Source organism: Salmo salar, chromosome ssa21 (assembly GCF_905237065.1).
Source record: "Salmo salar chromosome ssa21, Ssal_v3.1, whole genome shotgun sequence".
NCBI lineage: Eukaryota > Metazoa > Chordata > Actinopteri > Salmoniformes > Salmonidae > Salmo > Salmo salar.
The window spans coordinates 19,821,405-19,834,998 of NC_059462.1; the positions used below are offsets into that span (position 1 = coordinate 19,821,405).

The following is a 13,594-nucleotide window of genomic DNA, read 5'->3' on the forward strand; positions in this document are numbered from 1 at the left end:
TAACACATATGGTATCATGTGGGAACCAAAAAAGTGTTTAACAAATCAAAATATATTTAAGATTTTAGATTCTTCAAAGTAGCCATCCTTTGCCTTGATGACAGCTTTGCACACTCTTGGCATTCTCTCAACCAGGTTCACCTGGAATGCTTTTCCAACAGTCTTGAAGGAGTTCCCACATATGCTGAGCACTTGTTGGCTGCTTTTCCTTCACTCTGCGGTCCAAGTCATCCCAAACCATCTCAATTGGGTTTAGGTCAGGTGATTGTGGATACCAGGTCATCTGATCCAGCACTCCATCACTCTCCTTCTCAGCCAAATAGCCCTTACACAGCCTGGAGGTGTGTTGGGTCATTGTCCTGTTGAAAAACAAATGATAGTCCCACTAAGCGCACACCAGATGGGATGGCGTATCCCTGCAGAATGCTGTGGTAGCCATGCTGGTTAAGTGTGCCTTGAATTCTAAATAAATCACTGACAGTGTCACCAGCAAAGCACCATCACACCTCCACCTCCATAATTCACCGTGGGAACCACACATGCGGAGATCATCCATTCACCTACTCTGCGTCTCACAAAGACATGGCGGTTGGAACCAAAAATCTCAAATTTGGACTCATCAGACCAAAGGACAAATTTCCACCGGTCTAATGTCCATTGCTTGTGTTTCTTGGCTCTTCTTCTACTTTTGGTGTCCTTTAGTAGTGGTTTCTTTGCAGCAATTTGACCATGAAGGCCTGATTCACGTAGTCTCCTCTGAACAGTTGATGTTGAGATGTGTCTGTTACTTGAACTCTGTGAAGCATTTATTTGGGCTGCAATTTAATGTGCAGTTAACTCTAATTAACTTATCCTCTGTAGCAGAGGTAACTCTGAGTCTTCCTTTCCTGTGGCGGTCCTCATGAGAGCCAGTTTCATCATAGAGCTTGATGGTTTTTGCAACTGCACTTGAAGAAACTTTCAAAGTTCTTGAAATTTTCCGGATTGACTGACCTTCATGTCTTAAAGTAATGAGGGACTGTCGTTTCTCTTTGCTTATTTGAGCTGTTCTTGCCATAATAAGGACTTGGTCTTTTACCAAATAAGGCTATCTTCTGTATACCACCCCTACCTTGTCACAACACAAATGATTGACTCAAATGCATTAAGAAGGAAAGAAATTCCACAAGGCACACCTGTTAATTGAAAAGCATTCCAGGAAGCTGGTTGAGAGAATGCCATGAGTGTGCATAGCTGTCCTCAAGGCAGCAGGGTAGCCTAGTGGTTAGAGCGTTGGACCAGTAACCCCGAGCTGACATGGTAAAAATCTGTTGTTCTGCCCCTGAACAAGGCAGTTAGTTAACCCAATGTTCCTAGGCCGTCATTGAAAATAAGAATTTGTTCTTAACTGACTTGCCTAGTTAAAATAAACAAAGGCAGAGAGAGGGTGGCTACTTTGAAGAATCTTAAATATAACACTTTTTTGGTTACTACATGATTCCATATGTGTTATTTCATAGTTTTGATGCCTTCACTATTATTCTACAATGTAGAAAATAGTAAAAACAAAGAAAAACCCTTCAATGAGTAGGTGTGTCCAAACTTTTGACTGGTACTGTAAGTGGAAAAAAAATGTGTTTCAAGATATCGCTGTAGACATATAGTCACTGTGCTACTGCATGGATCAGGATGTATAGGTTTTGGGATGAGGTGGGATCCAATAGTATCTAATTGCTGCTCTACTCTGACCATACAGTAGGATACTTATGGTTAGCCAGACCCTACTTCTAGATTGTGTTTCATGGTCAGGTTATGGTCTACAACTCAGTATAAAGAGGTGCGTTCACTCACACGTCGGTCAGCATGGCGTGGTCAGAGGTGATCTTGGAGAAGTGGTTCTCCAGGATGCTGATGGTGCCGGTGAGGGCCACATGGCCACAGCCACAGAACAGGGCCACGCCAGAGAAACACAGGATCGTAGCCACCAGTGACGCATACGGCACCCCACCTAAACACTTGATGCAGCACTCAAAGCAACCTACATGGAAACACAGATTGAGAGAAGGTGTGAGATCAGTCAATTTATTGAAATCATCATTCATCACAGACTAGTTAAAGTGAAGTTGTTTTCTGTCTTACATTCTCTTTAAATTCTTTGGTGAACTTTTTACTGTAGGCTGCAGTGTAACAGTGACACACCTCCATATAAGGAGGTTGTGTTTCACTCTATAATACACAGAAGAGCTGAAGAATTGGTGCACAATGTATTTAAATCATATACATAGCCATCTTTGCAGTAATGACTTTAGGGAGACGTTTCAAGTTCAACTCACTGAAACATTCAAATGAGCTGTTGCATAACCAACGACAGTACAGTAGAGGTCATTTAATTATTCATTATTCATCAGAACTCAATATGAACATGTGCTGACTTTCTCAACCTCCTCCAAATTACTCATCATCACGGAATCCTTATCTACCAATACACTACAAAACAATGAACACACACTACCAACACACACTCCTCATCAGACATAGAGTGGAGAGTGGAGTGGTATTTTGATGACGATTTATGATGAGTGACGGTTGATCATGCATTGATTATCATGCTAGAATGAGACTAAACGTTACCGTTACCACTCAGTAGGGTCATCTAGCTGTGTCTGCCTGTGCAGCCAGCAAGAGCAGCCTGTCCTGACTATTCATCGCTAGAATTAAAGTGCACTAATGGGAGGCAGACAGGTCACTACTGGGCTGTGGAAGCCAGCCAAACCCTAATGGAAATCAATGGCAATTCATAATGGCAGAATTAAGTGACCAGATGAGTTGTACTGTAGAATCCATCTCCTATACTGCATTATGGTACACAGTGCCTTTGGAAAGTATTCAGACACCTTGACTTTTTCCAAATTTTGTTACGTTACAGCCTTATTATAAAATGCAATAAATCATTTTTTTCCCTCATCAATCTACCCCATAATGACAAAGCAAAAACACGTTTTTCGGAAATAGCACATTTACTCAGTACTTTGTTGAAGCACCTTTGGCAGCGATTACAGGATCAAGTCTTCTTGGGTATGACGCTACAAGCTTGGCACACCTGCATTTGGCCAGTTTCTCCCATTCTTCTCTGCAGATCCTCTCAAGCTCTGTCAGGCTGGATGGGGAGCATCGCTTCACATCTATTTTCAGGTCTCTCCAGAGATGTTCGATCCGGTTCAAATCCGGGATCTCGCTGGGCCACTCAAGAACATTCAGAGGCTTGTCCCAAAGCCACTCCTGCATTGTCTTGGCTGTGTGCTTAGGGTCGTTGTCCTGTTGGAAGGTGAACCTTCATCCCAGTCTGAGGTCCTGAGCGCTCTGGAGCAGGTTTTCATCAAGGATCTCTCTGTACTTTGCTCCGTTCATCTCTCCCTCGATCCTGACTATTCTCCCAGGTCCTGCCGCTGAAAAACATCCCCACAGCATGATACTGCCACCACCATGCTTCACCGTAGGGATGGTGCCAAGTTTCCTCCAGATGTGATGCTTAGCATTCGTGCCAAAGAGTTCAATCTTGGTTTCATCAGAACAGAGAATCTTGTTTCTCATGGTACGAGAGTCTTTAGGTGCCTTTTGGCAAACTCCAAGCGGGCTGTCATGTGCCTTTAACTGAGGATTGGCTTCCGTCTGGCCACTTCCATAAAGGCCTGATTGGTGGAGTGCTGCAGAGATATTTGACAGTGCATGTCAGAGTTAAAACCAAGCCATGAGGTCAAAGGAATTGTCCGTGGAGCTCTGAAACAGGATTGTGTCGAGGCACAAATCTGGGGAAGGGTACCAAAAAATGTCTGCAGCATTGAAGACTCTAGAGTTCCGTTAGAGTGACCATCGGGTTCTTTGTCACCTCCCTGACCAAGGCCCTTCTCCCCCGATTGCTCAGTTTGGCCAGGCGGACAGCTCTAGGAAGAGTCTTGGTGGTTCCAAACTTCTTCCATTTAAGAATGATGGAGGCCACTGTGTTCTTGGGGACCTTCAACGCTGCAGACATTTTTTGGGACTCTTCCCCAGATTTGTGCCTCGACACAATCCTGTCTCGGAGCTCTACGGACAATTCCTTCGAACTCATGGCTTGGTTCTTGCTCTGACATGCACTGTCAACTGTAGGACCTTATATAGACAGCTGTGTGCCTTTCCAAATCATGTCCAATCAATAGAATTTACCTCAGGTGGACTCCAATGAAGTTGTAGAAACATCTCAAGGGTGATCAATGGAAACAGGATGCACCTGAGCTCAATTTCGAGTCTCATAGCAAAGGGTCTGAATACTTATATAAATAAGGTATTGATGTTTTTATTGTTAATACATTTGCTAAAATGTCTAAAAGCCTGTTTGCGCTTTGTCATTATGGGGTATTGTGTGTAGATTGCTGAGTTTTCTTTTTTTATATATCCATTTTAGAATAAGGCTATAACATAACAAGACGTGGAAAAAGTGATGGGTTCTGAATACTTTCCGAAGGCACTGTAGCCTATTTGGTACAGACGCACCAGCAGAGCAGTGCCTCAGACAGACAGTATGTAAACAGACCACAATGTGTTGCCAATAAAATCCACATGTTTGTCTAGAAGGATGTTGTATTTCAAACAGCAGGCTGTAGATTTATAGCATGGACTGGTCCTGGTTGGAGAGTGAGCTGCATATGTGAAGGCCTTACTAATGTGTGTTCCATAAAACTGTATAGATAGATTCAGAGATTCACATTGATTTGTTCAAGTGTGGAAAATGATGTTACAGACAACTGTTTCCTCCATTGGATATGGCCTGAACGGAGGCTTTCTAACTGTCAGTGGACATGGCATTCAATAAATGCCCAGCCATGATTTCAGCAGAACATAAACAGCCCCTTGGTGCATGTTCTAGAGACTACTCCAATGCAAAAGTCTGAGATAAGAGAGACAGGGCAGAATATGCCTATCGAAATCCAAACCTCTTTCCATGAGGTGGGAATCCTGAAAGTGTGTTTGTGTTTGTCCTCTTTCCCTGGTGACAAAGGAAATGAAACATAAATATACTGGAGCCAGAACAGAGCCACTCAATAGTTGTGTGTTAACAGAAAGTTCATCCCGTAGCCTTTTGTGTCACACGGAGGGATAAAAACATTTTTGTCCCAGGGTTGGTGAATAACAGTTGTCATGGCAGCGCATTAACCACAACCCAGTGAGCGTGCTCGAGGCGAGGCGGAGCACATTTCCCACATAGACACAGATGGCAGGCAGGACCAGCAGGATATAGAGCTCAGCCACAGTGATGGTCCTCTATCATCCATTACTGTCAGGTAGGCCTATCTTGGGGGAAATAATTTGGCTTTCACTCCAAGTCATGGAGGTCATGTGTCATGAAAACCAACCAACCAACCAACCAACCAACCAATTAACACAATCAACCAGTGAATCCCCCTCCTAAAGTGACAAACATCACTGCTGATGGGGAGCGTGACAAAGACTGAGCTGCATAACACAATCATTATAGTGTCAAATAGACAGTTAAGTGACAGAAGCAATAGCAACGTTCCAACTAACCCATTATGAAATCACTGGAGCTCAATCAATAGTGGCACGTCTTGGTTGAAATGCGGACATGATGGCTTTATTAAGTGTCTGTTTGCTGTAAAGACGAGCCTCTGTCCATATCATATCACTCATTAGGATAAATGACTAATACCAGAGAGCACATCAAATCAAATCAAACTTTATTTGCCACATGCACCTACTCACTCATGATATCATATGCCACTTTACATATACTGTACATCTCATGCCCTGATATTATTAGATCCAACCATGAAGGGAAACATTTGTATCCAGTCCATCACAATGTTCAACACATGACTGAACCAAGGGGAACCTATAGCATCCATTCACCTTTGCCCCTAAGCTGCCAAGTAGCAGTCAGGCACTCTATCGATCAGCTTTGCCCCAGTGGCCTACATCCTCTGTTGCCTGTCCTGTACTGTGAGAGAGAAGGTCAAGCTGCAATATCAACATCTAACTAGGTCCAGAGAGAGAGAGCGAGAGAGAGAGCGAGAGAGAGAGATGCCATGCTCTTTCCATTTTTTAATAATGGATTTAATGGTGCTATGTGGGATGTTGAAAGTTTCCGATATTTTTTTATAACACAACATCTAACTAGGTCCAGAGAGAGAGAGCAGCAAGATTTGAGACCTGTTGCCACAAGAAAAGGGCAACTAGTGAAGAACAAACAATTGTAAATAAGATCTATGTTTATTTATTTTCCCTTTTGTACTTTAATTATTTTCACATTATTTGAAATGTTTTTATTCTTTTGGAACTTTTGTGAGTTTAATATTTACTGTTAATATATATTGTTTATTTCGCTTTTGTTTATTACAGTGCCTTCCAAAAGTATTCATCCCCCTTGGCGTTTTTCCTATTTTGTTGCATTACAATCTGTAATTTAAATTGATTTTTATTTGGATTTCAAGTAATGGACATACACAAAATAGTCCAAATTGGTGAAGTGAAATGAAAAAATAACTTATTAAAAAAAAAAAATGTACTTAAAAGTGGTGCGCGCATATGTATTCACCCTTTTTGCTATGAAGACCCTAAATAAGATCTGGTGAAACCAATTACCTTCAGAAGTCACATAATTAGTTAAATAAAGTCCACCTGTGTGCAATATAAGTGTCACATGATCTGTCACATAATCTCAGTATATATACACCTGTTCTGAAAGGCCCCAAATTCTGCAACTCCACAAAGCAAGGGGCAACATCAAGCAAGTGGCACCATGAAGACCAAGGAGCTCTCCAAACAGGTCAGGGACAAAGTTGTGGGGAAGTACAGATCAGGGTTGTGTTATAAAAAAATATCTGAAACTTTCAACATCCCACATAGCACCATTAAATCCATTATTAAAAAATGGAAAGAACATGGCACCACAACAAACCTGCCAAGAGAGGGCCACACACCAAAACTCATGGACCAGGCAAGGAGGGCATTAATCAGAGAGGAAACAAAGAGACCAAAGATACTCCAATCTCAGCTGTGGAGCTTTGCAGGGTTATCTGTCCATAGGACCACTTTAAGCCGTACACTCCACAGAGCTGGGCTTTACGGAAGAGTGGCCAGAAAAAAAGCCATTGCTTAAAGATAAAAATAAGTAAACACGTTTGGTGTTTGCCAAAAGGCATGTGGGAGACTCCCCACACATATGGAAGAAGGTACTCTTGTCAGACGAGACAAAAATTTAGCTTTTTGGCCATCAAGGAAAACGCTATGTCTGGCGCAAACCCGACATCTCTCATCACCATGAGAACACCATCCCCACAGTGAAGCATGGTGGTGTCACGCCCTGACCATAGAGAGCCCTCGGGGTTCTCTATGGTGTTTTAGGTCAGAGCATGACTAGGGGGGTTTCTAGGTATTATATTTCTATGTTGGTGTGTGTGTATGGTTCCCAATTAGAGGCAGCTGAATATCGTTATCTCTAATACTTAGTATGTCCTTTTTCCCACCTGCTAGGGGGGATATTGTTTTGTATGAGTGCCTATGTGCGCTACGTATTTCATGATCGTTATATCTTTGTTGTTTTGGAAATTTCACTATCATTAAAATGTGGAACTCTACTCACGCTGCGCCTTGGTCCAATTATTCATACGACGGTCGTGACAGGTGGTGGCAGGATCATGATATGGGGATGTTTTTCATCAGCAGAGGCTGAGAAACTGGTCAGAATTGAAGGAATGATGGATGGTGCTAAATACAGGGAAATTCTTGAGGGATACCTGTTTCAGTCTTCCAGAGATTTGAGACTGGGAAGGGGGATTCACCTTCCAGCAGGATAATGACCCTAAGCATACTGCTAAAGCAACACTCGAGTGGTTTACGGGGAAACATTTAAATGTCTTGGAATGGCCTAGTCAAAGCCCAGACCTCAATCCAATTGAGAATCTGTGGTATGACTTAAATATTGCTGTACACCAGCGGAACCCATCCAACCTGAAGGAGCTGGAGCAGTTCTGCCTTGAAGAATGGGCAAAAATCCCAGTGGCTAGATGTGCCAGGCTTATAGAGACATACCCAAAGAGACTTGCAGCTGTAATTTCTGCAGAAGGTGGCTCTTTAAAGTATTGACTTTGGGGGGTGAATAGTTATGCACACTCAAGTTTTTTTTTTGTCTGTCTTATTTATTGTTTAATTTCACAATCAAAAATATTTTGCATCTTCAAAGTGGTAGGCATGTTGTGTAAATGAAATGATACAAACCCCCCAAAAATCTTATTTTAATTCCAGGTTGTATGGCAACAAAATAGGAAAAATGTAAACATATGTTTCCCATGCCAATAAAGCCCCTTGAATTGAAATTGAAATTTAATTGAGAGAGAGAGACAGAGAGAGCGAGAAAGGGGGGGGGGGGGCATCAGTGATTAAAGGCCACAAATCCAATCAATTTACCATCCATTTGATAAGAGGTCCTTTAACAACAATGGCCTGACCTGGCCTGCTTTCAATTCCCAGAACACATTAGTTAAACCGGAAAGCCATTGTACTGTACTCCACTGTACCACAGTATGCTGTCATGCGACCTCTCTCTGTCCCCTCAACACTGACTGTGATGCTATTACACCTTGGAGTGCTGTTAAGCACCACTCCTCACACACACACAACGCTCCTTCTCTCTCCGTGGAGAAGCGTTGTGCCTCTCTCCTAAGGTGCTGTGTTTAATTACTCTATAAATCGGAGGTGGTGTTTTCTCAGCTGGAGTAACATTCGCCATGCTGTTGGCTGGATTGTGTGTTACGTCTAACCCTAACCCTGAAACAACACTGGCACCAAGACAGGCCCACTGACATGGTTTAGCGTTTAACCACCACAATAATACCACTCTATTTACATAGAACCACTATAAAGGACTTATTCTTTGGTGCATGAGTCGGAGGAAATTGAAAGAACATAATCTATCGCCTACGCAGATCCTCAATGGGTCCTTCACAAAGGACCATAGAGAGGGGCTGTCTGGATTGACCATCATGCATCATGTTTGCATTATGTGGTATTAATCTCTTCTTATCTCTTCTCATCTCTGCAGAGACTCATTCAGTGCAGGGGAGTAATAATATCCGATACTGATTATGGATGTGAGATAGGAGGTCCCCTATGGGTAAGTGGTTTAACACAGTGATGGGCAGTAAGCACAGTCTCTCTCACACACACATACATAGTGTGGTAGTCTTTCCATGTCAGTGTAGATAGTACACTATAGGACAAGAGCAGTGTTAGCCCTGTAGCTATTCTTGTCCAAATATCAGACTGTGAGAAACACTGTAGCGTCAGAACAATAACTAAGGTCTCCAGGGCCACTAGACAATACTCAGTCCCTGTTTTTGCCATCGCAGTCTAGGGCTCTATTCAATCAGGGCTCTAATCAATCTGTATTACTGGAGCGTTACAGAAAGCGCAGTAAAATGTACAAGGTCATTTCCTATTGAGCTGACATTGGCAGCGTTTAGCGGAAGTTAAGCCTCCACTACTGCGGGAACATTGCCTTTAAATTTCAATTGCGCTACAACACAGAATTTCCGCGATATGGATTCAACGGAGCCCTTAGGCTTATTTGCTCTCCCATTCACCATTTGCAAATTACAACTTTATCAACGATGATATTGAAACAACGTTTTCACCAGAGAGCTTCTGTAGAGGGGTGAGAGTAAACGGGTATACGGTTGTGAGAGGAGTGATGTACAGTGTAAGAACATGTTGGCCATCGCCTGGCACCAGGGACTAGATCAGAAACAACACACAAACCCTTCATGCTGGCTAAACCTGACACACAAGTCAGATCAGAGGATTCTCTATAAACCTCTTCTCTATAAATCCAGGCCTTTATAGTACACCAAATATTACAGGATATTATAGGCCTTGATTTCTGTAGTAAAGTCCTCCTCAGGGAGAGAGAAGGGGATGTGTTGACTCTCTCTCTGGGTGACACACACACGTAATCACACACAAGATGGAGCCTCCTGGCATAATCCGAATAGAGAACTGTTCCAAATGAAAATCTAATTGGCCCTCTTCTCTTTGATGACATTCACATGCTCATAGAGCCTGACCGATATCCCGGTTAAACCACTCCCGTAACTCTCACTCCACTCATCTCCTCCCTCCTGATTGAAAAGACAGAGAGGGTGAGGGAGGGAGAGACAGAGGGAGAGAGACTGAGAAAGAGACTGAGAAAGCGGCAGAAACAGACAGAGAAAGAGAGGGAGAGAGAGAGAGATGGAAGGGAGAGAGAGAGAAGGGAGAGAGAGAGAGAGAGAGAGGCAGAAAGAGGGACAGAGGCTGATGTTAAGTCGGCGAGAGAGCGAGAGACAGAGACGGAAAGAAGTATTCTGAGAGACAGACAAATAGAGAGACAAGGAGGGATGTGAAAAGTGAAAACAGAACAACTGTGACCATCTGCAGTCACACCATGCCAAACTGTTGAGTCTCTCATTACTCTGGTCATGCTATAGAGACTGAGTCAGAAACACAAAGAGAGATTGAGCCAGAGAGACAGAGAGAGAGACTGCCGTATGAACAGCAGTCAAAAGAGCCCTGACACAAAGAGCCAGTGTGTGTAGCCCCAGACTATTCACCAAGCTGCAGTCTCAATGGAGAAGGCTCATCCAGAGCAGCTCTGGTCCAGGGCCCTGCTCTTCCAGCCTCTTAGTTTGGACAGGAGCACAGGGCAGGCCAACCACAGAGCTCCATCCTGTCCGCTCAGCATGCATTGCGCTGGCCACAAAGCGCGGTGGAGGAGATGGGTGGCAGCCCACTTCACACTCCAGAAGCATCCTGTTGATCTGGGCATCTGACAAGACAAACAGGAATCATACCCTGTGTCAATCAGATGGCTCATTAGGAGAGACATGGAGAAAGCAGACTGTCCAGAGAGAGAGAGAGAGAGAGAGAGAGAGAGAGAGCAAAGACGAGAAAAAGAGACTAGGATTAGAGATAGATAGAGAAATAGGAGAGAGAAATTATGTGCATTTGTGTGTAAAAGAGAGCGAGAGAGCGAAAGAGAGAGAAAGTGATATGGAAGGTGGGAGAGGGGGTTGACCTCTAACCCTGCTGCAGTAGCTCATCCCCATGTTTCTGGCTCCAGACCCCTCCATGGACTCCACTCCCTTCCACATCCACAGCTGGGGCTGCTTCCCCATGCCCGTCCATCCCTCGACACCAGCTGTCACGTGACCCACCACAGCCTGTCAACACCACCACACAGCCCCCACTCAGACCCTCTCAATCCCCAACAGCTGCCTGGGACCCTCTGTGGGAACCGTGGAACTGAGGCTGTCCGAATAAAGCCCACCAGAAAAAATCTCTAATCTTTAGGCTGAGCAATGCAGATCATAACAGCTGTTCTCATTATTGTATGGGGATTCTATAACTGCAGACAGGTAGCTATTACATGACAAAAAACACTTCCATTGTACACTGAACCAAAATATAAATGCAACATGTAAAGTGTTGGTTCCATGTTTTATGAGCTGAAAAGATCCCAGAAATGTTCTACACGCACAAAAAGCTTATTTCTCTGAAATTTTGTGAACAAATTTGTGCTTTGCCAAGATAATCCATCCACCTGACAGGTGTGGCATATCAAGAAGCTGATTAAACAGCATGATCATTACACAGGTGCACCTTGTGATGGGGACAATAAAAGGCTACCCTAAAATGTGCAGTTTTAAGGGAGTGTGCAATTTGCATGCTGACTGCATGACTGTCCACCAGAACTGTTGCCAGAAAATGAAATGTTAATTTCTCTACCATAAGCTGCCTCCAATATTGTTATAGAGAATTTGGCAGTACATCAAACTGGCCTCACAACCACAGACCATGTGTATGGCGTTGTGTGGGCGAGCAGTTTGCTGATCTCAACGTTATGAACAGAGTGCCCCATGGTGGCGGTGGGGTTATGGTACGGGCAGGCATAAGCTATGGACAACGAACACAATTGCATTTTATCAATGGCAATTTGAATGCAAAAAGATACCGTCACGAGATCCTCAGGCCCGTTGTCGTGCCATCGCCACATGTTTCAGCAATGCACGGCCCTATGTCGCAAGGATCTGTAAACCATTCCCAGGAGCTGAAAATGTCCCAGTTATTCCAAGGCCGCATACCCCCCAGACATGTCACCAATTGAGCATGTTTGGGATCCTCTTGATCGACATGTACGACAGAGTGTTCCAGTTCCCACTAATATCCAGCAACTTTGCACAGCCATTGAAGAGGAGTTGGACAACATTCCACAGCCCGCAATCAACAGCTTGATCAACTCTAAATGAGACGGTGTCGCGCTGCATGAGGCAAATCGTGGTCACACCAGATACTGACTGGTTTTCTGATCCACGCCCGTACCTTTTTTTTTAAGGTATCTGTGACCAACAGATGCATATCTGTAGTCCCAGTCATGTGAAATCCATAGATTAGGGCCCGATTAATTGATTTAAATTGACTGATTTCCTTATATGAAATTTGAAATTGTTGCATGTTGCATTTATATTTTTGTTCAGTACATATGAAATGCTTTGTAGCTTCCTGGCTCCCTATTAATACTATAGAGATGTGATTTACAGTCAGGACAGTTATGCCATTTGACATGTGTTGGGTTGTTTTTTCCTACTGAAGTCTCCAGGTAGAAGCTGCCAACAGAAAAAACAAACGACAAAATAAAAACAGAAACACAGCATGTTGGACGTCCTCCTATTTCTCTACTCTTAAATGAACTTCTGTTCTATATGAGCACACACACCACAGCCCTCTAGCGAAATACGTAAAGGGGACACAAAGTTCCAGTCAGCGTGGCAGCACGGAGCAGCACTGAGAAGCTAATAACAGCTCTCCGGCCTAATCTGCCATCTATCTTCATTATTAACAGATGTGCCCTGGTTGCTGCGAGGACTAAGTGTTGTTGCTTGTTGCTCCACTCACTGAGGCGAGGCCAAAATACTATTTATGAGGCATAAGGATTTTCCACACTCCTAGACACGAGGTAGATCAGCAGTTAGAAAGACAACAGTGATCATTCTCTAGGGACGAAGAGGTCTAACTTCGCTCACACATCAAAGGATCGTATTGTTTACTTGTGTTGCAGAGCAAAGAAATGTTTCGCCGGCTAACGCTCGCCCATGACTGGGGTTGCCTATTCAGACTGCTGTTGACTGTAATTCATAATGACATAATGTTAGATTGAGATTTGTGTGTGTTTGTTTGTTCGTTTGTGTGTGTGATATGACATCTTCAGGTATACAGTGCATTCGGAAAGAATTCAGACCCCTTCCCTTTTTCCAGATTTTGTTACGTTACAGCCTTATTCTAAAATGGATTAAATAAAACAAATTTCTCAACAATCTACACACAATACCACATAATGACAAAGCAAAAACAGGTTTTTAGAAATGTTTGCTAATTTATTTGAAATAAAAAAACAGAAATAACTTATTTATATAAGTATTCAGACCCTTTGCTATGAGACTTCGAAATTATGCTCAGGTGCATCCTGTTTCTTGATTGGAGTTCACCTGTGGTAGATTCAATAGATTGGACATGATTTGGAAAGGCACAC

General features: G+C 43.3%; 1 protein-coding gene across 4 annotated transcripts in view; it reads right to left on the reverse strand.

Moving 5' to 3' along the window:
* Positions 1 to 13,594, reverse strand: part of gpm6bb (glycoprotein M6Bb) — a 50,435-nt gene that overhangs the window by 7,567 nt on the left and 29,274 nt on the right. For all 4 annotated transcript variants that reach the window (XM_014164393.2, XM_014164392.2, XM_014164395.2 and 1 more), the window contains exon 2: positions 1,831 to 2,017. In XM_014164393.2, coding sequence (XP_014019868.1) covers positions 1,831 to 2,017 — 187 coding nt within the window. The remainder of the gene's footprint in view (positions 1 to 1,830; positions 2,018 to 13,594) is intronic.